Source organism: Rattus norvegicus, chromosome 5, assembly GCF_036323735.1.
Source record: "Rattus norvegicus strain BN/NHsdMcwi chromosome 5, GRCr8, whole genome shotgun sequence".
NCBI lineage: Eukaryota > Metazoa > Chordata > Mammalia > Rodentia > Muridae > Rattus > Rattus norvegicus.
Window position 1 is genome coordinate 167,113,208 of NC_086023.1, and position 26,774 is coordinate 167,139,981.

Here is a 26,774-nt window from a genome sequence, read left to right on the forward strand (position 1 = left end):
AGACTCAGGGCTCAGGTCCTTCTGAGGGTTCTGGAGGCAGCCACATGCCCCATGGTTCCAATGTCACCCGACCTGTGACGCATTACTGTGTGGCAGCAGCCAGACCACCTACTTTAAAAACTGCTGTAATCCAAAGCCGGAGGGAAGGATTAAGTGAAGTTCGGCTGATGGATGACACTCCACAAAAGGTCACCCCCAGATCATCACCCCATTTATTATTTATTAACAACCTCGGAGACGCGTGTGTCAAGGCGGCTGTCCAGGAATGGGGAAATGATAAAGTCATATTTTACAGCCAGGGGCCTCTTAAAGGTGTTTTAACAAAGAGCTTACCAAGTGATTTCAATGGGTTACAAAATAATTTATTAAGAAGTCGCCGTAGCCAAACATTAAAAAAGGTATTAATCACCGAGAGAGATGGATGTGAGAAAAACAGCCCAGCGCATGTCCTGGGTGACACAGAGTAAGCACCACATCCTGCTGATGTAGCACTTGGGTCGGACAAGGGCGTTGGGCAGACAGAAGATCTGCATCCCACGGGCCCCAGTACTTGCTGTCACTCTGCATGGGACAGCTTCTCCTTAGCCCTCTTCTCTCTGAAGAGCTTGCTTGACTAAGCGGGTAAGCAAGTCCAGTCATGACACTCCAGTAATCACCGTGTCTACCCACGTGAGCCCCCAATGCCATCCAGTCCACCATGATAGCCCAGAAGCTCTGTCATACACCACTAACTAACCCCATCTACCTCTTCTTCCCACGCCTATGAACAGCATCCAAGACCAGGGGCTCCGCTCACGCCGCCTACTATATGTGTCACAGCCACCATCTCTGCTCTCCTCACGTGGTAAGAGAGGTGCTCACACTTGCAGGGAGACAGGATTCACACCAGCCACCATGTTGTGTGGCGGGGATGCATAGCGGCGGGTTATGTATGGCTCCCAGTAGAACACTGGCAACCTGCGGACTTCGGGTGACTGCTTGTAGGAGTCGAGCATCGAGCTCGGTCTCGGGCTGGTTTCCTGGAACACAGACTTACGGCTTGCCGTGTTTGAGGAATATTAAACGCCTAGAGGGCAGGTATCAGAAATTCTTCCTCAAAAGAGCAGCAGAGACTGAGAGCAGCCCCGGGGCTTGGGGAATCGTGAGAGATACAGTCAGAGAGGGAAGGGAACAGAGGATCAAAGATGATTAATATACAAGGACCCAGCTTGGAGGCAACCTGGTACGATTCACCAGGCAGGAGAAGATGATCCCCACCAGGGGCGTCGCTGCTCCAAATTTCTCTAACCAGCAGCAACGCCTCTCTTGCATAAGAAATTGATTGTCGCGCATGAAAGTTTAATGTACCCCCAGCCCTTTCAGGTTAATATTTATTGCATGGGATGAGATTCACTTTGACTTTTTAAAAAGTCAAGCTGTAGAAAAGTCACCAGGTGACTAGATACACAGACCCAAGGCCCTCATTTCTCCCCCACGGGCCATCACAGAACGCCTCGAAGGGAAAGGACATGCCTCCCCAGTGACCTGGCCTTCTCCGGTCTCATCTCTTGACTGGGGCCGCTCGGATCGGTCAAGTGTCTTCTACAAGGCTCCACCCTCAGGGAAGCTTTACCTAACCACATCCCTTTCCCCTAAAGAACTTTCCCTACTTGGTATCTGAGGACCAAATCTGTCCTATTTGTATCCCCAGCCCACCCAGCCTCACCAGGTAAATGAACACACGAGGTCCAACACGACAGTGAAATCTTGCAATGAGGAGGGACCCCGGACTGCAAACATTCTGTGTCCCTTTGTGATGGCTCACACTGTCACCTCACAGGGTCTAGAATCACAGAAGAGACAAGCCTCCGGGCGTGCTGCAGGGGCTGAGTGTTGATTAGCTTACGTGGAGTGGGAAGACCCGTCTGCCCTAAGAGCGAATCATAGTCCCACCTGTTCCACGGGCTGAGGTCCTGGAGGCACAAAAGGGCGAAGGCAAGCTGAATCCCACTGTCCATCCCTCTGCTTCCCCCATGTCCCTGCTACCATGGCTTCCCCACCATAATGGACCCTGTCTCTTGGAACAGTGAGTCCAAATAACCTCGTCCTTCCTTAGGCGGCCACTGCCAGGTACTGTGTCACAGCCATGACCTCGACAGTAACCGAGACACTCCTTTTCTGTCCGTGGCCTCAACTCTCTGGCCAGACCGGCAGGTAGTGACTGGAGAGCCAAACTTGGCTTCCGTGACGGAAGCTGTCCTGAGTTGGAAAAAAATTCCAGAACATCACCCCTCACACCTAGCCTATCTTCCAGGGGCAAATCCCATTAGCCGTGGCTGAGCACAGGCTGATTTATGTGCTGCAGAAAACGACCCCATTAAGCTTGGCAGTAAAGTCCCTTCAGCCGCGTCGCACTGCACCCTGCCTGCCAAGTGGCTGCAGACAGGGGTGGGGGAGGAAAAGGCCTCTCCCTTCTCCCTTCTTCATGTGTTGGAGATTCCTCAATCTCGGGTCAGCCAACACTGTCCGATGCTCGGCCGAGCCCAGGGAATGTGTAGAAGAGGGAGCAGGACACAAAAGCCATGAGAATCCACTGTGTTCCCAGCACAGGATGCTAACCCAGGCTGTCGTCTTGCTAGGTCCCAGATCAGCCCTCTTGGTGGGGATGTTCTCCCAGTTGATAAGCAGGAAATGGATCCTGGGGAGAACTGAAGTCACCTGACCCAGGTCCTGTGTGGGGGAATGGTGGCCTGAGGTACCTTGCTTCACACCGATGCATAGGCCTTCCTCACAGCCCGTCTGACACAATGTCCTGAAGAACGTGTCTGTGGAGGAAATGACCTCCAGGCCCACCTCAGGTGTATGCCCCAGTGACACAGGAGCAGAGCCTGTCTGAAACCTTTGTTTCTCCCAAGATTGCCACGTTGAAGCTCCGAGCCCTACTTCTCAGATTGTGACCTTTGGAGATGGGGTCTTAGGGAGGCTATCAAGTTAAAATGAGGTTTTAAGGTGGGCACTGGTCCAATCCAGCTCCATCCTTTGGAAGCAGGGATTTGGAATAGCACAAACCCAGGATGTCACAGGATGGTGGCGGGACACACACACAAACACACACACACACACACACACACACACACTACACACACACAAAATCACACACTACATACACACACCACACACACACTACACACACACAAAATCACACACTACACACACACACCACACACACACACTACACACACACAAAATCACACACTACATACACACACCACACACACACACTACACACACACAAAATCACACACTACACACACTAAACACACACAAGATCACACACTACACACACACCACACACACACACTACACACACACAAAATCACACACTACATACACACACCACACACACACACTACACACACACAAAATCACACACTACACACACTAAACACACACAAGATCACACACTACACACACACCACACACACACACTACACACACACAAAATCACACACTACATACACACACCAACACACACACACTACACACACACAAAATCACACACTACACACACTAAACACACACAAGATCACACACTACACACACACCACACACACACACTACACACACACAAAATCACACACTACATACACACACCACACACACACTACACACACACAAAATCACACACTACACACACACCACACACACACACTACACACACACAAAATCACACACTACACACACTAAACACACACAAGATCACACACTACACACACACCACACACACACACTACACACACACAAAATCACACACTACACACACATACCACACACACACACTACACACACACAAAATCACACACTACACACACATACCACACACACACACACACTACACACACACAAAATCACACACTACACACACACACCAACACACACACACTACACACACACAAAATCACACACTACACACACACACCACACACACACACTACACACACACAAAATCACACACTACACACACTAAACACACACAAGATCACACACTACACACACACCACACACACACACTACACACACACAAAATCACACACTACACACACATACCACACACACACACACACTACACACACACAAAATCACACACTACACACACACACCAACACACACACACTACACACACACACAAAATCACACACTACACACACACACCACACACACACTACACACACACAAAATCACACACTACACACACTAAACACACACAAGATCACACACTACACACACACCACACACACACACTACACACACACAAAATCACACACTACACACACATACCACACACACACACACACACACACACACACACACACACACCACACTCACTCTGGCCTGCGTCTAATGTGGTCACTAGTAGATTATTTTTTTTTTCTTCCTGACTCATGCTCCCACCCTGATATCTCACCTCTTAGGGCCTGTGTCCAGGAATCCAAACAAGAGCCCAGGCAAGGATACCAAAGAAACTGTCCCAGGTAGGCCCAGACGGCTCTCCCAGGGAGATCAACCACCACATTTCTGGCATAGCAGTGAACAAATGTATCGTGTCACGGTTAAAGACAAGTTACAGACAGAGAGTGGGAGACAGGGATTATTTCTAAGGAAAGACCTGGGGAACAGGCGTGATGTGGCTGGAAGATGACGGATCCTGGGATCTCTGGGAATTAGGAGGGATGGAGGGAGACTGTCTATGTCAGTGGTGATGGTGGGAAGGCCAGCAGAGAGACCCCAGCAGAAACTGGTCTGCCAGCTAACTAGCTCTTCTGGGTACTAGGGACAGCCCTGGCATGTTTCTCACACTCTTCCACAGCCTCTATACCAAGCATGAGAAAGAGGACAAGATGGCCGCCGACTGGTCCCTGGTGTCATCAGCATCTCAATAAAAAGGGCTCAGGGGCACCCACAAGCATGTAGTGTGGTAAGAACAAGCAAGCCCAGAGAGGACACCTCTGAAAGCAGGTCCCACCCCATGACCTTTATTTAGCCTTGTGGACAGACATGCCTCTGAAAATTCTCTAGATGGGAGCTTCCCATTCCTCTGTTTGCCTCACAGGCTGCTGAAAGGTGAGAGATTTCTAGCCAAAGCTTTCAGACCACAGGGCCCTTGTGGTGATAGCCCATCCTCATCCTCTGTCCCAATTGTAAATGTTAGTCACACATACAGGGGTTGGGGAGACGAAGCCAGCCAGAGTCACTTGTCCTTTCTGTAAATACTGTGTGTCACTATGAGAAGGTCCCATCAACCAGACTCTAATGTCTCACTTGGTCTGGATACAACAGTCCATGCTTGACTTATCAGACCATGTGAGCGAGGAAGAAGGATACAGGTAGGGCTAGCTCCCAGAAGGATGGTGGAAAAGCAGGGCTTGGGGTTCCAGTGGCCCTGGAAGGAGGGGATGGAAACCCCACCCACCCTAAACGTGGGGCATTTAAGTGTGAGGACATCAATGAAAAATGCAAACAGTGTAAAACGCCACCAAGCAGACAATAAGTTTATTCCTCATTACGAGGTGCACGACACGCTCAGACTCCTCATGAAATAATGAAGTTCATTTTTAACGTCTGCTTCCGTGACTTCCAGATAATAGGCAAGTTTGCCCCGAGGCCACATTCCCATTATCAAGGCAGGGCTTTTAGCTACAGATTCGCAAAAGCAACCCAAGGGTCCTGTGTCTCCAACACCAGCGAATCAAAGTGAGGACTTGGGGCATCCCTCTTTGTCTGCTAGTCACAGCCTGTCAAAAGGACCCCACCCCTTCCTTCTAAAGCATATCCTGAGCTGGGCGTCCCAGCCTGGTGATGGGTTTTCTTACCCAACAGCAATCAACGGCACACGTAAGACATAGGAACCAGAACCCCTGAGCACTACCTGGAAGCCAGGCCACGCATAGACTGCTTCCCATTTATCTCATAGGTGTCACCCTATCTTCTGCCCCCTGGAACTTCTTCCTCCAAACACCCATTGGCCTTTAAAGGCATACATTGTTGATAACACTTGCTGGTTTAAAGAAATTACAAAAATTATTCATATGTTTTGTGTGCGTGCGTGTGCGTGTGCGTGTGTATGTGTGTATGTGTGTATGTGTGTGTGTGTGTGTGAAGAGGCCAGAAGAGGGTACAGACCCTTTAGAGCTGGAGTTACAGGGAAATGTGAGCTGCTCCATGTGGCTGGACTTTTGGTTCCGCAGAAGAGCAGCAAGTTCTCTTAAAGGCTGAGCCATCTCTCCTGCCCCCGCCTGCCCATTTAAAATCAACAAAAACAGCCGCAAATGAGTAGACAAACCGGAACCATTTCCACACACTTCCTGGACCCACAAAGTAAGTAGTTTTATTCTTTAAGGTGTTTATTTAGATGTATCCATGCTCGCTTGGGTGTGTTTATGGGTAGGTGCCTGTGGAGGTGAGAAGTGGGCATTTGATCTCATGAAACTATATTTATAGGCAATAGAGAACCTCCTAATGTTAGCACAGCAAGCGTTCTTAACCTCCATGTCACCCCTCGAGTCCAAGAAAAAGAGCTTTTTTGGGGGAGTAAGCAGTCTAGTTTAGAGGACTGCTCACCCCCCACCCCCCGCACACCTCATCTCTACCTCCCTCACACCCATGGAGGGGATTGGCCGTGCCCTGAGACCTCCCTCACACCACCTGTGCTTATAAACAAGGAAATGGGGATACAGAGAGCTCCAGTCACTACTTGAGAGAGCAGCAGCAGGACTTAGGACCTGAGCAGACTGGCAGCCCCTGTTCTTCCTCAGGAGCCCTGGATGGCCCCTCATGGTCCCCCACAGGACAGACCTGGGAGGGGAAACTGAGTTCTGCTTCCCAGAGTTACAGACCAAGCCCTAAAGTTTCCATACTTGACCAGTGCCCTACACCCACTAGTAGCAGTGGCCTGGATGAAGCACCCCTGGTCCCTACAGAGCAGAGCCCCCAATATTTTAGATCCATAGTCAAGTGGACCTGCCCTTTGCAAAACCAGAACAGGAGTGTTAGGCAGAGTGAAAAGCATGGAGTATGGCTAGAGACAGCAAGCCTGAAGACTCGCCAGGAGTCCTGGCTGGCTAGAGCCAAGGGTGTGGGAGGGAACGAGATGCAGGCTTGCCTGGGTAGAGGGGAATTTGCTTATAGGAGTTTAAATGGGATTCTAGCTAGAGGAAGAACCACTGGTGTGTTTTAAGGAGATGCCATGAGTGGACAATGGGTGGAGACTCAGCAGAGGTGGAAACAGACAAACTTGGCTGTATTTGAGTATAGGGTTGTCAAGGTTGGCTGAGCCAGCAAACGAGGAAGGCAGGGAAGAAAGATTTGGGAGTTCCTGACATTCTTGGCCGATGGACAGAGAGGGGGTATGGAAGGTGGTATGGTTGGTAGGGGTTTGGACAGTTTGCATTTGTCTCTTTTAGGTCTGAGGTGTCTCGTAGGCACCCAGATGGAGACTCCCAGAAAGTGTCAGAGACCTGGGGCTGAGATATAAGCGGAGGACTGTAGACAGAGAAGGGACATGAGATGCCATTTGCTTACAGTGGGGACAAGCCGATTCCAACCTCGACTACAGGCAATTGACTGCACAGTCGTGATCGCTGTGTCACCAGTGAGGAGACTGGGTAGGGCAGGAGTCTGGCTAAGCACGGGGCCAAGTTCACTCCTGACCTAGGCAGACTGGTGAGGACCCCGCTAAGTTTCTGTCTCTGTGCTTCCTTGTTCTGGGATGGTGACGCCTGATGTCCCATATAGAGCCTGGAACCTACAGACACCCAAAAGCACTTGTGGTTTATTTGGCAAGGCTGCCGTCCCTGGCTGCGCAGGGTCTCTCTGGATGATCTTCTCTGTTTCTGGGTGAGGTAGGCTCACTGTAAGCCATGAGAGCTCTCTGTCTCACTTCTCATCCCAGATGGGGCCTTGCCAAGAGTCCTGGGCCCAGCCAGGAAGAAGGTAGGCTACCAGGTGAGAAAACAGGAAGTCCTCAGTTCTGACTTGGACCCCAGCATGAGCTCAAACTGAGCCCCCCACATTACTCCCCAATCCTGGAGTCTCTAGCACCAAAAGAACTTCCATGGGCCAGAGTCGCTGGGCTGAAACCAGAGGCCCAGCTGGTGTGCTGCCTATTGTAACTTACTTTAAAATGTCTTTCTTGGGGTTGGGGATTTAGCTCAGTGGTAGAGCGCTTGCCTAGGAAGCGCAAGGCCCTGGGTTCGGTCCCCAGCTCCGAAAAAAAGAACCAAAAAAAATGTCTTTCTTGGGAGAGTATCTCTGGGAAGGTGGTAAGGATATTTCCTAGACAGTAAGCCAGTGAGGACATCATCTAAACACCTGCATATACCCCTGAGCCCAGATAGTCACAAAGTTGGACACTGCGTCTCTGTTAGTGACAAGACTGGAGAATCTGGGATGTGGGGTGACATCATGTCTGAGAGACTTTGGTGGGCACAGGCTGCAGGGCCTTCTCAATTATCCTTCTTGGGGAGCACACAGCACACACGTGACCAGATCTCCTAGATGACACAGCAGTGCCTTGGAAGGACCGAGTAACAGGAGGGACAACGCTCACTGAGCAGTGAGCAGCTTCTGTATGACATAGGAGCCCCTTCCTTCTTCCTACACCTTTGCTCTCCCAGTCCACCCATCTCTCCTTCCCAGCCTTGGCCACAGTGACTTCCGTCAGGGCGGCCATGTGCTGGCACTTTCCTGATGTTTCAAATTCCCACCCTTCTATTTTCTGGTTTCTAGTGGTGGCATTGAACCCAAGGACGTGTCGCTTCGCTCTTTTTTTAATATAAAAACTCTTGCACGGTGCTCTCAGTGCGGCTGTCCTCATGGTCAGGGGAAGTTTATTATTTGGTAATAATAACGCCCTGTTTATATTTGCCGTAAATGTCAGGCCTGAATAACAGACTTCAATCTAACTCCACAGCGTCGGTATTTATGACCAGCTCCAAATGTGGAGCCAAAGGTTCCCTGTGACCATTGGCCCCTGAAAGCCCCGGATGGATCCCATCCCCATGAGGCAGGTAGCAGTGCACACTTCCCAGGTCAGGTCAGGTTCTAGGTCCCTGTCCATTGCTCTTGCTCTGCCGTCCTCCACAGAGGCTGGGCTCAGAGCCCCATTCAGGCTGTCCTTGACCTGCAGAAGGAAGACTTACAGGTGTGTGTGTGTGTGTATGTGTGTGTGTGTATGTGTGTGTGTTGTGCATGTGTGTCTCTGTGTGTGCATCTGTGTATGTGTGTGTGTGCCTGTGTATGTGTGTCTGTGTATGTGTGTGTGTGTCTGTGTATGTGTGTCTGTGTATGTGTGTGTGTGTGTCTGTGTGTGTGTCTCTGTGTGTGTATGTGTTTGTATGTGTGTCTGTGTGTGTATGTGTGTGTGTCTGTGTGCATGTGTGTCTGTGTTGTGTCTGTGTATGTGCATCTGTGTCTGTGTGTGTACCTCTGTGTGTGCGACTCTCTCTGTGTGTGTCTGTGTATGTGCATCTATGTATGTGTGTGTGTGTTGTGCATGTGTGTCTGTGTCTGTGTGTGTCTGTGTGTGTGTGTGTCTCTGTGTGTATGTGTTTGTATGTGTGTCTGTGTGCATGCATGTGTGTCTGTGTGCATGTATGTGTGTCTGTGTGCATGTGTGTCTGTGTATGTCTCTGTGTGCGTGCGTGTGTGTGTGTGTGTGTGTGTGTGTGTGTAGGGGCTTGCCCTCTTCTAGTAAGTGAGCCCACAGTCTGGAAAGACTGGGCCCCTTTGCAGTTTGGCTCAGGAGGTCCTGGTGTCATGTGCCCCTCTCTGCTTTGGAGCCTGGCTTAGCACTCAGATTCCAAAGTGACCCTGTCTGTCCTCAGTCCCCAGTGAAAGTGACTGCTCAGCTGCAGGACTCATGTTTACAGAAGTGAACTTCCAGTGAGATTCATCTCCAGAGGCAATATAAACTTTGACCTGTGGCCCAATCACTGGCAAGTTGTAGGTGTCTCACTACCCAGTCTCCACTATGTCAAAGATTCTCAAGACACTGAAGTGCCTCGGGAAAAAAATGACCAAGGGACTACAGTATGCACAGAAGGAGGGAGCTCCACTCTTGGGGTCCTGGAGGTCCCCACAAGCAGCTGGTGGAGTAGAGCAGCGGCCTATTGGGAACCCTGCCAGCCTGAGCTGACCTGGGCTTGCTAAGGTAAAGCAGATTTGTGTCTGGATGCAGAAGAAACTCCTGATTACCTGAGGAAGTTTAAAAAAATAAAAAAAAGTCATGTGTGTGTGTGTGTGTGGCTGGAGAATTCTGGAAAATAGAGACATATCTGAGATACTCCATAGGCTTAGCCTACATGCATGCACATGTACAGACATGTATGCATGCATGTGCACGTGTGTGGTAAGATGTTGGCAGTCAGACCACTCCTAGCAGAGAACTCCCATCCTAGAGGTTGAGATAGGGCCTCACCCTAGATCATGGGCCTATCATGGGGCCCAGACTTATGTAAGGGCTCCTTCTGTCCTGAGCTCTACCCAAATTAGACTCAAACTGAAGCTCTACCAACAGTAATCACCCAGTTACTTCTCTCAGTGAAACTGGAGGAGAAGTGACGGCTCCCTGACTCATCTTTAGAAGCCTGGCAGACATGGCTCATTGGGCCACCATGAACAAAAGGCTCAGATATGCCTGACATCAGTATTGTTACAAGGTGACCTGTGACACACACACACACACACACACACACACACACACACACACACACACAAGTTGTCTGAGTTCTGAGCTCCAGTGTCTGTGGAAAAAACGGTGTTTGTAGATGATCAAACTGTAACGAGGTCATTAGCATCGGCTCCAATTCAATATGGCCACCCCTCATTAGAATCGCAAATGTGGATAGGCACACCCTGGGGGAGAATACTAAGGATGTGGGGAGGACACAGCCACCCGTGTGCCTCAGAAACTCGAGCAGCTAGAAGCCAGGAGAGGTCTGAAATTGGTCCTTTCTCCTAGAAAGCACAAGGCACCATGGCACCCACCCTGTGGACACCATGGCATCTGACGTCCAGACTCAGAGACTTCAGAGAGAATTCATTTCCGTCCCAGGAGTGGCTACCCACAGTCTTCAGTACTGCAACCCCAGAAGGGCAAAACAAGTATCATGATTTACCTTTCACCCATCATCCGCCTGACATTGTTATCTTTGTCTTGTGTCCCTAAAGGGAAAGTGAGGGACATCTCTGGCTTTGCAATGCTCTGTGTCCCAGGTACTCGGGACACCTGGCACAATTGTGGCGTAGAAATAAAAGACGTGGGTTCAGATCCCATCACACTATTTAACTGGCTGTGTGATCTTGCCTAAGTTACTAGGCCCTTCTGAGTGCAAGTCTGCCCATTGAAAAGAGTATCGATAACATGTCTTTCAAGGCCTGGTCTCTGGCTTGCTGAGAACACATATGTGGACATAGGGACCATGCCTAGTACAGGACAATTGGCTGATTGTCCAATTAAGGAAAGAGAGGTACTAAAGACTCCAGTCAGTGACCGACACGGCAGCTGACTGACATCTACCCCGCCCAGGGGAAAGTGGTCCTTTCTGTGCTTTCAAGAGTTGAGGAAAGTGCTTAGGGGCCCTCCGGTTCTCTCTTCAAGAAGAACCTTGATCAGCTCCATTTTAAAGGGGCGTGGTGTGGCGTGCTGTATAAAGAACACTGCCTCTGAGATAATGTCGATTACACGGGCCTCAGAGGAGACTGAGAACACAGAGCCACGCATCCTTAGCACATGCTCGGTCAAGGCTGTCAGTGCCTTCAGGGGCTTAATAGTCTGAGTTGTGTACCCCAAATTCATCTGTAGAAGACCTAGCTCCCAGAGTGTCAGGCTGTACCTACACATGAGACAGGCTCCCTTCCTCCCTCCCTCCCTCCCCTTCTCTCCCCCTCCCTTCTTTCTTTCCTTTCTTTTTCTTTTTTTCTTCTTTAACAAATCTTATGAATTTAGTTAAATAGTTTATACGTGTACATATATCTATGTGGATGCACGTGTATGTGGATGTACACATATGTGGAAATGCATGTGTGTGTGAACATATGCAGATCAGAAGATACCCTGAGTGCTCTTCCGTGGTGATGGGTGCTATGCTGTTTTTATAAAAAAGTCTTTTCTTCTTTTTATAAGACAGGATCTCTCACTGGCTTGGAACTCACCAAGCAGACCGAGCTGGCTGGCCAGGGAGCCTCTTATAGTGCTGGGATTACAAGTGCACGCCACCTTGCCCCTTTCCCCTTTTCAACGCAGGTTCTGAGGATCAAATTCTGGCCCTCATGCTTGCAAGGCAAACACTTTACCAACTGAGCCATCTCCCCAGCCTCTGAACCAGGGCTGGTAAGAATTAATCCCTTGTGGCAGTACCCAGGCTGACAGAATCTGGTGGCCTCAGCAGATGGTGTGGTATGAGCCCCTGATGGCTGAGCAGCGGGTACCTACAAACATCAGGGGCGCAGGGAGGCAGAGAGAGACCCCAGAAGGAGACCAGTGCTAATGGCTGGACTCCATGCATATGAGGCAGTAATTAACAGTCGAGGGCTGGTCCCTTCCTTGAATGCTTTGGGATGTCGTGTCTCCGTTTTGCTGACTTTGGAGAAAAGGACGGTGATAAATAAACGTGAAGCACGCGGGCGGTGGTGCGAAATGGTGCTTCGTCTAATTATCACCATTCCGAGGCGTCGTTAACACGCCAGCGAGCGCGGAGAATGATAACGACTTCTGTGGTTCATCGATGCTCGGATTTGCCATCCTAAGCCCTGGGCGCAGGGACGCGGTACTCCCTGGGACAGTAAGAGGAAATGAGTCACTGTGCCCGGATTGAAAAGGGCACGGTGATGCTCCTCGGCTTCCGGTCCTGCCTGGGGAGGGCCCAGAAAGTCAGGGAATGAGAGAGTGACTTTGCGGGACGCCCGAGGGGGCTGCTGGGAAATCTCCCCTCCGTGGCAGCTCCCCAGCTCCGTCTTTCTCGGTTCTTAGAGGACAGAGGCGCCCCTGGATCCTGCCATTCAGAAGGCTGAGGCAGTTGGTGCTTTCCTGCCTTCTTTAATCTCTAAGTTCCTATTGTCTGTCTGTTGTCTCTCCCGAGCACATTTCTGTCCATTCAGGAGGTGACTGCCCCATTCAGTCCGTCTGTTTCTGCCTCTCCCTGCAGGCACTCTGAGGTCGATCACCCTATGCTTCCGCGGGTGCCACAGCTTCCACCATGTTGGGCTCTCTGCTAAGTACCACACACAGCTCCATTATACTGCTTAGTTAGACCAGGAGGGCACACACAGGGTGACCAACCATTAGCAGAACTCTGGGCTGATGTGGGAAGAAAGGGTGACCCGGTGAGATGTCTTACCCAAGGGAGTTTGATTGAGTCGCTGCGACTGAGACCAGAGAGTGGACCGCCACGCCTTAGACTTGGAAAGAAGATGTAGGCAGCGAAAGACAGGAAACGTGTGTGTCAGAGAGTAAGAAGTGACTGGGGCGAAGAAGCCACAGCAGAGACATGGAGAGGTGGCCACAAAGGTACATGATCCAGCCAGGCAGAGCAGCTCTTCACTGTGGCCACCCTTGTCTTTTAATCTTGCTACAAAGCCTGGCCCAGCCCCGTGCTGAATTGGTAAGCCACACTCCTACTAAGGTGAACTTGCCCACGTTACTATGCCCAAGTCCCAGCCTCTGAGGCTACATATGTGACTTATTTGGAATCGGGGTCGCTACAGGCTTTATTAAGGATCCCAGGCAGGACTTGGGCAACATCTAAATTAAAATGGCAGTGACCTTAGATAGGACAGAAAAGGATGCACAGAGATAGACTCCAGGATGACATGGCCAGGATGCCCATGTGACTTAGCAGCCAGCTGGGGAAGGGGCATCTGGGGCTTCAGGCAGCTGGCAGACGCAGGGATAGGTGTGGATGGACCTCACCCCCAGAGTCCTGGTGAAAGACCCACCCCATGAGTCTTAACTCAGAGTTGCAACAGGCTTGAACAAGCCCAGGCACGCCCAGATACCTAGGGCCGAGTCACCGTTAAAACTAACAGACCATAAAAGGAAAGGAATACAGAACAGACTAGGAGTACCGGATCTGGCAGGAAGAGATAAGTCCCTAGCCTCCTCCCCCCCGACATTCAGGACGTCCCAGCCCGCACGTACTCTTACCATGTTACAACCTCATTCGAATATGATTCAAACCTGCCAATGTGTGTAGCTATACCTTATTACCTCATCTTGTGAAATAACCAATCATATGTGAACATGTCTATATGCTTCGTTTAAATCCACCAATCCCCGTAACTATGCATCTGCTTCTGTACGCCCGCTTCTGCTTCCCCAAACCCTATAAAAGCCCCATGCTGGAGCTGTTGGGCGCGCAAGTCCTCCGAAGAGACTGTGTGCCCGCAGGTACCTGTGTTTTCCAATAAACCCTCTTGCTGATTGCATCCGAGTGGCCTCGGCTCGGTCATTGGGCGCTTGGGGGTCTCCTCCTGAGGGAAAGGTCCTCTCCGGAGGTCTTTTCATTTTGGGGACTCGCCCGGGACCTGGAGATCCTCCGCCCAGAGATCACCGACCACCCACCGGGAGGTAAGCCGGCCGGCATCTGTCGTGTCTTGCCCTGTCTTGTCTTGTCTTGTCCTGTGCGCGTGTTCAGTTCGTCTCAGTTTTGGACTCAGATCTGGGTTTTGGTCGAAGGAGAAGGCCCAGGGCCTTCGGTGTCTCAGGGTTCAGGACCCTCAGCGCCTCCGTTTGGGCGGGTCAGAGAAGGAGCTGACGAGCTCGGACTTCTCCCCCCGCAGCCCTGGAAGACGTTCCAAGGGTGTCTGGAGCCCGGTTCTTTGGGGCTCAGCCCGTATCGGAGGGATACGTGGTTTTGGTTGGAGGAGAGGGTCCAGGACCCTCGGCACCTCCATCTGACTCTTTGTTTTGGGTTTTACGTCGAAGCCGCGCGGCGCGTCTGTCTGTTATTTGTCTGATCGTTGGATTTGTCTGTCTAATCTGTGCCCTAATTTTCTTTGAAGCTACCATGGGACAATCGCTAACAACCCCCTTGAGTCTCACTCTAGACCATTGGAAGGACGTCCGAGACCGAGCACGTGATCAGTCGGTCGAGATCAAGAAAGGAAAATGGCAGACCCTCTGCACGTCCGAGTGGCCCACTTACGATGTAGGATGGCCGGTGAACGGCACTTTTAACAAGACCACTATTTTGCAGGTTAAGGACCTGATTTTCCGCCAGAAGCCGTACGGACACCCTGACCAGGTGGCCTACATTGTCACCTGGGAGAGCTTGGCATTTAGCCCTCCTCCTTGGGCAGAACCCTTTGTGGACCCGAATTGGCTTCCTGTTTCCCCTAAACCTGTTTCCCCGAGCCCACCTGACCCTTTGGTTGCTTCTTCCTCTCTCTATCCTGCTCTAACTAAGGAAGAATCTCCCAAAGTCCCTCCCCCGAAACCTGTCCTCCCAGAGGACCCAAATTCCCCCCTTATAGATCTCCTGTTGGAAGAACCTCCTCCGTACCCTGTACCTACAGCCCCGCCAAGAGAAGAGGAAGTGGAGCCGCCTGCTAGACCTCGACTCGAGGCGGCCCCTTCCCCTGTGGCTGGAAGACTTCGGGGACGACGCGAGGTGGCGCCAGACTCCACCTCCCAGGCCTTTCCGCTTAGACAAGGGGCTGGCGGCCAGATGCAATACTGGCCATTCTCAGCGGCCGACATATATAACTGGAAACAACACAACCCCCCCTTTTCTAAGGATCCGGTGGCTCTCACCAACCTGATAGAATCTGTCTTGCTTACCCATCAGCCCACTTGGGATGATATACAGCAACTTTTACAGGCCCTCCTGACCTCTGAGGAGAAGCAGAGAGTGCTCTTAGAGGCCAGGAAACATGTTTTGGGGGACAATGGACGCCCCACCTTGCTCCCGGAAGAGATCGATGATGCATTCCCACTTACAAGACCTGATTGGGATTTCACCACGGCTGAAGGTAGGAGACACCTACGCCTTTATCGCCAGTTGCTCCTAGCGGGTCTCCGAGGGGCGGCACGACGCCCCACCAATTTGGCTCAGGTGAAACAAGTGGTACAAGAGGCTGCGGAGACTCCCTCAGCCTTCCTAGAGAGACTTAAGGAAGCTTATCGCATGTATACCCCTTATGATCCAGATGATCCAGGACAAATGACAAATGTCTCCATGTCCTTCATCTGGCAGGCAGCACCAGATATCAGGGCCAAGCTACAGAGAATAGAAAATTTACAAGGGTATACACTGCAGGATTTACTTAAGGAGGCAGAAAGAATTTATAACAAGAGAGAGACACAAGAAGAAAAGGAAGATAGAGTACGTAGAGAAAAGGATGAGAGAGACCGAAAAAGAAGCAGAGAGTTGAGTCGAATCTTGGCCGCCGTAGTTCAGGGTCAAGAGAAAAGGGGAGAGAGGGTGGGAGTTCGAAAGGGGCCAAAGCTAGATAAGGATCAATGTGCGTATTGCAAAGAAAGAGGACACTGGGCCAGAGATTGCCCTAAGAAACCCAGCGGGCTCCGAAGACCCCGCCCACAGACCTCCCTCTTGGCCCTAGATAAAGATTAGGGAGGTCAGGGCCAGGAGCCCCCCCCTGAGCCCAGGATAACTCTTGAAGTTGGGGGGCAGCCAGTCACCTTTCTGGTGGACACAGGAGCCCAGCACTCAGTCCTCACCCAGGCCCCTGGACAACTCAGCGACCGGACGGCCTGGGTACAAGGAGCCACTGGCAGCAAGAGATACCGTTGGACTACAGATCGACGGGTTCAGCTGGCTACTGGTAAGGTGACCCATTCCTTCTTACATGTTCCGGACTGCCCATACCCTCTGCTGGGCCGTGACTTGCTTACCAAATTAAAAGCTCAGATCCATTTTGAAGAAGGAGGGACCCGAGTAACCGGGCCCCGCGGTATTCCTCTTCAGATTTTAACCCTTCAGTTAGAAGATGAATATAGATTATATGAACCAGAACAGGACAAGCCAAAATCTCCAGAAATAGACTCTTGGGTCACGAAATTCCCACTGGCCTGGGCAGAGACTGGCGGGATGGGGTTGGCGCTCCAACAGCCTCCCCTAATTATCCAGTTAAAGGCCACCGCGACTCCTGTCTCCATTAAACAGTACCCCATGTCATGGGAAGCTTATCAGGGCATAAAGCCACATATCAGGAGGCTCTTAGACCAAGGCATCCTAGTCCCTTGCCGGTCACCCTGGAATACGCCTCTGCTACCTGTTAAGAAGCCCGGCACTGGAGACTATAGGCCAGTACAAGATTTGAGAGAGGTCAACAAAAGAGTAGAAGATATTCATCCAACTGTCCCAAACCCTTATAACCTACTCAGCACCCTGCCTCCCACCCATACTTGGTATACGGTCTTAGATCTGAAGGATGCTTTCTTCTGCCTCCGGCTGAGCCCAGAAAGCCAGCCCTTATTTGCTTTTGAGTGGAAAGACTCTGAAATGGGGCTTTCGGGACAGTTGACTTGGACAAGGTTACCACAGGGTTTCAAAAACAGCCCAACGCTCTTTGATGAGGCCTTACACCGGGACTTGGCTGACTTTCGAGTCCAGCATCCCACTCTTATACTTCTTCAGTTTGTTGATGACCTTCTTCTAGGGGCCACTTCTGAGACAGCATGCCACCAGGGAACAGAATCCCTCTTGCAGACTTTGGGGCGATTGGGCTATCGAGCTTCTGCCAGAAAGGCTCAAATTTGCCAGACCCAGGTTACTTATTTAGGCTATCAACTAAGGGATGGACAGCGATGGCTGACTCCGGCTAGGAAACAGACCGTGGCCAACATCCCAGCCCCAAGAAATGGCCGACAGCTACGGGAATTCCTAGGAACGGCGGGATTCTGCCGCCTCTGGATTCCTGGGTTTGCCGAGATGGCAGCCCCCTTGTACCCTCTCACTAAACAGGGGGTGCTCTTCCAGTGGGGGGCAGAACAACAGGAGGCATTTGATAACATTAAACGGGCCTTGCTGTCCTCCCCTGCCTTGGGTCTCCCAGACATCACCAAGCCCTTTGAACTATTTGTGGATGAGAAGCAAGGGTATGCTAAGGGGGTCCTAACACAAAGACTGGGACCCTGGAAGCGCCCGGTAGCCTACCTGTCTAAGAAATTAGACCCTGTGGCCTCTGGTTGGCCACCATGCCTGAGAATGGTGGCAGCCATTGCCGTCCTAACTAAAGACGCTGGGAAGTTGACCTTGGGGCAGCCACTCACCATCCTGGCACCCCATGCAGTGGAGGCTTTGATAAAACAGCCCCCTGACCGCTGGCTCTCCAATTCCCGCATGACCCACTACCAAGCCTTGCTACTGGATGCGGAACGGGTCCAGTTTGGGCCCGTGGTCGCTCTCAACCCAGCCACTCTGCTTCCTTTGCCAGAGGAGGCAGAACAGCACGACTGTCTGCAGATCCTCGCAGAAGTACATGGAACCAGACCAGACCTATCGGACCGGCCTCTCCAGGATGCTGACCATACGTGGTATACCGATGGTAGCAGCTACTTGGTGAACGGGGAACAGAAAGCTGGAGCCGCGGTCACTACGGAGGACAAAGTGATCTGGGCAAGCGCCTTGCCTGTTGGTACCTCCGCACAGCGGGCTGAACTCATTGCCTTAACCCAGGCGCTCAAAATGGCAGAAGGTAAGAGGCTGAATGTATATACAGACAGCCGCTACGCCTTTGCTACAGCACACATCCATGGAGAGATCTACCGGAGAAGAGGGCTGCTCACATCTGAGGGTAAGGACATTAAGAACAAGACTGAAATTCTGGCCCTCCTGGCAGCTCTGTTCCTACCAAAAAGACTGAGCATTATACATTGCCCAGGGCATCAGAAGGGACACAGCCCCGAGGCACGGGGAAATCGGCTAGCTGATGTCTCAGCGCGTGAGGCCGCCATGGGCACCCAAGTTCTGTCCTTAAAAGACCAAGATCAACCCACGTCTCCACAGCCGGAACAGACCGGTTGGCTCTACACCACGGAGGACACAAAGCTCCTACAGAAAATGGGGGCCGTTTGGTGCCCACAACTAAAACGGTGGGTCTACACAGGGAAAACAGTTATGCCTACGAAGATGACCTTTGAATTAATCTCCTACCTACATAAACTAACACACCTGGGACTCAAGAAGATGAAGACCCTCTTAAGACGAGAAGAGATTGACACCTACCTCCTGGGACGAGATCAGGCCTTGAGGGAGGTGACTGAAAGCTGCAGGGCCTGTGCTCAGGTAAACCCAGGAAAAGCTAAAATTGGACAAGGAGTCCGTCCCCGAGGACATCGGCCTGGTACCCACTGGGAAATTGACTTCACTGAAATCAAGCCTGGTATGTACGGACACAAATACCTCTTAGTGTTCATAGATACCTTCTCCGGATGGGTAGAGGCTTTCCCCACGAAACATGAAACGGCCAAGGTGGTGACCAAGAAGCTCCTCGAAGAAATCTTCCCCAGGTATGGAATGCCCCAAGTATTGGGGTCAGATAACGGGCCCGCTTTCGTCTCCCAGGTAAGTCAGTTGGTGGCCAAGTTATTGGGGATTGATTGGAAGTTACATTGTGCTTATAGACCCCAAAGTTCAGGACAGGTAGAGCGCATGAATAGAACAATTAAGGAGACTTTATCTAAATTAACGCTTGCAACTGGCTCAAAGGATTGGGTGTCCCTACTACCCCTAGTCCTATACCGGGCCCGGAATACACCAGGCTCCCATGGCCTGACTCCCTTTGAAATAGTATACGGGACCCCACCCCCATTTATCAATTTCTTTGATTCAAACATCGCTGAATTCGCTAATAGCCCTTCCTTGGCAGCACATCTTCAGGCCCTACAAATCGTGCAGAGAGACATCTGGAAACCTCTAGCCGCGGCCTACCAAGACAGGCTTGAACAACCGACGGTGCCGCACCCGTTCCAGATCGGAGACACCGTGTGGGTGCGCAGACATCAGACCAAGAATCTCGAGCCTCGGTGGAAAGGACCCTATACAGTTCTCCTGACTACCCCGACAGCCTTGAAGGTAGACGGAATTGCGGCTTGGATCCACGCATCTCATGCCAAGGCAGCCCGACCTGAGGAAACGGCAGATCACAACATCGCACCCCAGACATGGAAGGCTCAACGCACTCAAAACCCCCTAAAGCTAAGATTTTCACGTTGTTGCTCTTAACTGTCTTATGGACTAGGGGTGGGGCGAGTCTGGGGGCTAGCCCCCACCAGGTATATAATATGTCCTGGATAATAACTAATTTAGAGACGGGCTGGTCTCAAGTCCTAGCTAATGGTAAGCATGCTGAAGGAACCTGGTGGCCCCCTTTGACTTTCGACCTTTGTCAACTGGCTAAGGACTCCTGGGAGCATACTGAGCGGACTCCCCACAACTCATACCCACCCTGCAGACACTCTGATTGGTATACTTGTCCCGGAGGTAAGAGGACACGGGAGTGCGGAGGTCCTGAGACCTTCTACTGCGCTAAGTGGGGGTGTGAGACTTACACTCGAGGATGGTGGGGGACCAAGAAGGGGGACTTAGTGGCCTTCTCCCCTGAGACTCCAGGCGAATCTCGAATTACAATAGAATTCACAGATCAAGGTAAAAACATAGATTGGAAGGTGGGGCGTAGGTGGGGGATACGGTTGTATACCCCTGGCCAAACTAACCCAGGACTCCTGTTCTCCCTCCAACTGGTGAGAGAACGGGTCACACAAGAGATTGGTCCAAACCCAGTCCTCATGGATCAAAAGCCCCCTTCCCGACCAGCACCAGCACTGCCCCCGGTCGGACCCCCACTATGGCTAAACACCACTCAGAACTCCGGGGATATCTTGACAACTCCCTCCCCGACTAGGGACCCTTCCACACCGGCCCCTCAGCTGCTAGGAACGGGAGACCGGCTAATCAACTTAGTGACCGGGGCATACTTGGCACTCAATTATTCAGAACCTGACAAGACCCAAGAATGCTGGCTGTGCCTGGTCTCTAGCCCGCCCTATTATGAGGGTGTGGCAGTCATGGGGAATTATACTAATCAGACTACGGCCCCGGCCAGCTGCACAACCCTCCCTAGCCATAGGCTGACGTTGCCGGAAGTCTCAGGACAGGGACTCTGTATAGGGACCATACCCCCCACTCACCAGGTCCTCTGCGCTATCACCGAGAGGATCCCCACTGGAAGCTACTACCTAGCAGCTCCTACAGGCACCTATTGGGCCTGTAACACTGGATTGACACCTTGTATCTCCGCCGCAATCCTCCGCAGATCCTCAGACTACTGTGTACTGGTAGAAATTTGGCCTAAGGTCACCTACCATGGGCCCGAGTACATATACTCACATTTTGAGAGGCTGACTCGATTCAGGCGAGAACCCATCACCATGACCCTAGCTCTACTCTTGGGAGGAATCACCTTAGGAGGAATGGCTGCAGGTATAGGGACGGGGACCACCGCCCTCATCGAGACGGGTCACTTTCGTCAGCTACAAGCAGCCATGAATGCAGATCTAAAAGCTATCGAGGAATCCGTGAGTGCATTAGAAAAGTCCTTAACATCTTTGTCTGAAGTAGTCTTACAAAATAGGAGAGGGCTAGACATGCTGTTCCTTCGCGAAGGAGGGCTATGTGCTGCTCTAAAAGAAGAATGTTGTTTCTATGCAGACCATACAGGATTAGTGAGAGATAACATGGCTAAGCTCCGAGAACGTTTGGCCCAGAGACAGAAGCTGTTTGATTCCCAACAAGGCTGGTTCGAGGGGTGGTTTAACCGATCCCCTTGGTTTGCTACCCTGGTGTCCACCTTGATGGGACCCTTAATCATCCTCCTCCTAATCCTCCTCTTTGGCCCCTGCATTCTAAACAGATTGATGCAGTTCATAAAGAACAGACTCTCAGTCATTCAGACGCTTGTTCTCACCCAACAATACCAGAGGGTAAGACAACAGGAAGAGATTCCTTAAAATTCGATTTGAGTAAAGGATTTTACTCAAGTCTAAAAGAAAATGGGGGAAAATGAAAGACCCACCCCATGAGTCTTAACTCAGAGTTGCAACAGGCTTGAACAAGCCCAGGCACGCCCAGATACCTAGGGCCGAGTCACCGTTAAAACTAACAGACCATAAAAGGAAAGGAATACAGAACAGACTAGGAGTACCGGATCTGACTCACAGGCCACCTGGCAGGAAGAGATAAGCCCCCAGCCCCCGACATTCAGGACGTCCCAGCCCGCACGTACTCTTACCATGTTACAACCTCATTCGAATATGATTCAAACCTGCCAATGTGTGTAGCTATACCTTATTACCTCATCTTGTGAAATAACCAATCATATGTGAACATGTCTATATGCTTCGTTTAAATCCACCAATCCCCGTAACTATGCATCTGCTTCTGTACGCCCGCTTCTGCTTCCCCAAACCCTATAAAAGCCCCATGCTGGAGCTGTTGGGCGCGCAAGTCCTCCGAAGAGACTGTGTGCCCGCAGGTACCTGTGTTTTCCAATAAACCCTCTTGCTGATTGCATCCGAGTGGCCTCGGCTCGGTCATTGGGCGCTTGGGGGTCTCCTCCTGAGGGAAAGGTCCTCTCCGGAGGTCTTTTCACTGGTATAGTCACTTGTACAGACACTGTGGTTTGGACTCCTGGCCTCTGCTGCTCCTGGCTCCTGTTACTTCACATAATCCAGTTCATGGTTGTCATGGGACGGACAGGTGATACCAGCAAGATGGGCCTCCTATAACCAAACAACACACTTCGAACACACAGGAGCAAGGGCTGCAATCCCGAGAGCCAGCGTAACCGCAGGAGTCTCAAATGACCAGGCTTTAGATCTGCCTCTTCCTAACCTGCCCTGGGGCCCAGACAGAACCTCTCTCTAGAGCACAGCTCCTCCTGGAAAAGTGGGGGCTGGGCCCAGAAGCTCTACCCCACAGCAGTCAAAGCCCACTATTGATATTTATTCTACTGTTCTTTTTATTGCTGTGATTAAAACAAACAAACAACCTGAGCAAAAGCAGTCAGGGGGGAAGGGTTTACTGAACATAACACTTCCCAGTCATAGTCCACCATTGGGAGAAGTCAGGACAGGGGTGGAAGCAAGACCTTGAAGCAGAAACTGAAGGAATGCAGCTTGCTGGCTGGCTCACAGACCCATGCTTAGCAGCTTTCCTATGCAGCCCGGGACCTCCTGCCTAGGGATGGTGCCGCCCACAGTGGGCTGAGCTCTTCTACACCAATTGATTACCCCGTCTAGACAATCTCCCACAGACATGCCCACAGGTCAACCTGATTTGAGAATCCCTCCATTGAGATTCCTTTCTCAGACAACTCTAGGCTGTGTCAAGCTGACAGCTATTCCGATGAGGGCAACGTCTGCAGAAACAGTAGAAAGGAGACACAGGCCAACGGTGCAGGGAGCACGTGCCAAACCAGCTCTTTTCTCAGTGATGAAGGCCAAACCCCCAGCTTCGTACATGCTAAGCAAGCCCTTCTCCACCCACTGAACTGCACCTCCTTAAGCCACTTCTTTAATTTGCTTGCCACGCCACCAGAGGGACCAGATCTGGGATGCAGCATGGGTGTGAGGTGGCATGGTGTCTCTTCACTCTCTATTCATCTGTTCTCAGAGAAGCCTTCTGGGGACTTTGAGGATTTTTGAAGACCCCCAAAACAGCTAAGCTGTAAGGACAGGCAGCCCTGTGGTCAGAGGAAGGATGCATGGCTGTGTCTATGTGTGTGACGTGTGCAGTGTGTGCTTCCATGGGTAAAGGCAGGATGTATGACTGGGACGCAGCCCTGTGCTGTAATGAGTGCCAAGGAAATATTGGGTGAGAAGTCTGTAGTGAACAGACATGGGTACCACCTGCTTTTACACACACAAGGGGCCAAACCCCAAAAACTCCCTAGGATATAGGCAACCTTGTGGAGCTTGAACTTTCAAGAGGGAGGCCTTCTGGAATGTTCTGCTCTCATTTTGGAGGCCAGCACTGAACTTACCACTCTCTCCCTTACAAATCTGACTTAAAAATACATTTGGAGGCATGGTGACTCCTGCTTGGCATCCTAGCACTTGGAAACTGAGGCAGGAGGATGAGGAGTTTTAGAATAGCTTGATCTCTGTAGTGTGTTTCAATGTAAATAACGGAGTGAGTACTAAAAGTCACTCCAGCTTTTCAGAATCAACATGTTCTCGTGGTACCTGCCCTAAGCAGACATCATACCCACTCACAGACTGAGGAATGCGTATAAGGGCCTTGGCCAGGTCCTTCCTGGCATTCCATTTAGAGAACTGGGGCCTTGGAATACACTTACACACTGATGCCATGGCTTCGAGCTGGTGGCTGCTTTGAAAACTACGAAGAGACCTCTTATGAGGACAAATGCTCACGACTCACAGGACCCTATGAAGACACCTTTGGAGAGGTACGGACCAGTTTCTATGCCCCAGGACCAAGGCTGGCACTGCCAGGCTCACCAACAGTGTGGCAGGTACATCAAAGACTCACGACTGTCTGTAAGAAGCCTGTGGTTCCCACCAGGTTTCCCAGGGCACGCACTATGGAACACGGGTGAAGGACAGAGGACAACTTGAGAGAGTCAGTTCTCTCCTTCCACCATAAGGGTCCTAAGGCTTGAACATGGGTTGACAGGTTTGGCAGCAAGCACTTCTACCTTCTGAGCCATATCACTGGCCCCCTCTTTTACTTAAAAAGAAACCCCCCCCATATGAGACAGATGATCCTGGCTCAAGTCCTACACAGCCACAGGAGGGTGGTCAAAACAACACAGTTACGGCCCTCTATCTAGCCTTGGTGACCAAGCACGGTGCTGCCACCTATGTCCCTCACATCCCGTAATCTCCGGGAGCCTCACCTATAAAAGGCAGCCTCTCCCTTCCAGATCCCCAATCCACTCAGAGCCGCTGAGTCTTGCGTTTGATTTCACAACCCTGTGCCTACCACTTAACGTGGGAAGACATTACTTATAAAAGAGGATTCTGAAAGGAAAGTTTGGGGTTTTATTATACCTCTGGGCTAGATTGGGCGATCTTGGAAGAAATAAGGTTGTACCCTTTTCATTTCCTATCCACAGGACGATATTTTAGCAGTATGTGGGGTCAGGGAGAAGAAGCCAGGGGCTGGCGCTGTATGATGCATGGCCATAGAATCAGGGCCCACTGAGCATGGAGGGCACCTGTCTCCGCCTTAATAGGAGCAAGGAGATTGTGTCTGATTGATGGGGAGTGAGAAATGCCTCTCAAAGGACATGCTGGGGTTGCAGAAAGCAGTTGCCCACCAGCTGCCCAGAGCTGTGTGTGCCCAGGCATGCTCTATTTTTTAGCCCCAAATGTGTCTCTCTCAGCTCTGCTGGAAAATCTCCCCTCTTCCCCGACTAACATAGCTCCAGCGTATGATCTAGGACCCCGCGCTGTAGGATGCTAAGACGGGGGACCGGATTGCTTACTTTTAAAATACCACGGCCAAAAGCAACCTCTCTATTCGGCTCCAGGCGAGGGAGGGATAGGCGTCCGACATGGCAAGGAGGCATGCATAGAGGGAGCAGGAGCGGGAAGGCCAGGGCCCATGTCTCTAACCACCCATAGGATGCCGAGGGTGTGGATGGGATGGGATTATGAACTCTCAAGGCCCAAGCCTGGTAACTCATACTTCCACCAGCGAGGCTCTGCTCTTCAAAGTCCGTAGCCTTCTCTAACAGTGCCGCCAAGTGCTCAAGTACATGAGCCTGCTGGGGACATTTCTCACTCTCCCCACCACAAAGACCATTCTTCCAGGGTTGTTCCAGGCGCCGCCACTATCCCTCCCCACCCCGGGGCTCAGAGCTCTCCAGGGCCAACACTTCCCCAGCTCCTATCCTAGCAGGTGTATCCAGCTTTCTGACAACTTCAAGACGCTGTCACTTACCACGACCACACTTAAGAACGGCACCGTTAAGTCACCAAAAAAATATACCATGATACTTTACATAAGTGATTGGTTCTGGGTTGGGCGGTTGCCCTAACTTTACTTCTGTTGCTATAGTAACTTATCCTGACCGGAAGTGGAATGAGAGGGGAAGCTGTCTTAGTCAGGGTTCCTATTCCTGCACAAAACATCATGACCAAGAAGCAAGTTGGGGAGGGAAGGGTCTATTCAGCTTACACTTCCACATTGCTATTCATCACCAAAGGAAGTCAGGACAGGAGCTCAAGCAGGTCAGGAAGCAGGAGCTGATGCGGAGGCCATGGAGGGATGTTACTTACTGGCTTGCTTCCCCTGGCCTGCTCAGCTTGCTCTCTTATAGAACCCAGGACCACCAGCCCAGGGACGGCACCACCCACAATGGGCTGGGCCATCCCACCCTTGATCACTAATTGAGAAAATGCCTTACAGCTGGTCTCATGGAGGCATTTCCTCAAGGGAGGCTCCTTTCTCTGTGATAACTCCAGCTTGTGTCGAGTTGACACACAAAACCAATATAGAAGGGATTTATTTGGTTTCCAATTCTGGGCTATAGCCCATCATTGAGAGGACATCACTGCAGGGACCACAGACAGCTAGTCACACCCCCGTCAAGAGCGGAGAGAGAACAGGCACATTGCCTCTTTGTTTCGCCCTTACACAGTTCAAGGCACAGCCCAGGAAACAGCTAGGTCTCCAGTGACAGTCATCAGTTAACAGTCTCCCACAGACATGCTCTTAGGTCAACCTGTTCTAGGCAATCCCTCATTTGAG

At 51.2% G+C, this 26,774-nt stretch overlaps 2 protein-coding genes and 1 long non-coding RNA gene across 21 annotated transcripts in view; 2 read left to right on the top strand and 1 right to left on the bottom strand.

Annotated features, from left to right (window-relative positions):
- Camta1 (calmodulin binding transcription activator 1) overlaps positions 1-26,774 on the bottom strand; it is an 847,864-nt gene that overhangs the window by 321,569 nt on the left and 499,521 nt on the right. The gene's annotated exons all lie outside the window — the stretch shown is intronic.
- Positions 2,485-10,334, top strand: LOC134487045 (uncharacterized). Its single transcript, XR_010066762.1, has 2 exons — positions 2,485-4,511; positions 4,847-10,334. It is a non-coding gene; the product is annotated as an uncharacterized LOC134487045 (long non-coding RNA).
- LOC134487043 (uncharacterized) lies at positions 17,085-19,951 on the top strand. The gene is made up of 2 exons (XM_063288667.1): positions 17,085-19,507; positions 19,867-19,951. The coding sequence occupies exons 1-2, from the start codon at positions 17,085-17,087 to the stop codon at positions 19,940-19,942; spliced, it is 2,499 nt and encodes an 832-aa protein (XP_063144737.1). The 3' UTR covers positions 19,943-19,951.

Excerpts from the sequence above, each read along its gene's own strand:
- LOC134487043 (XM_063288667.1), top strand. The coding sequence starts at position 17,085 with ATGGGGTTGGCGCTCCAACAGCCTCCCCTAATTATCCAGTTAAAGGCC. Across the intron at positions 19,508-19,866 it reads CTCGAAGAAATCTTCCCCAG|CACATCTTCAGGCCCTACAA; the intron begins GTATGGAATGCC and ends CTTCCTTGGCAG.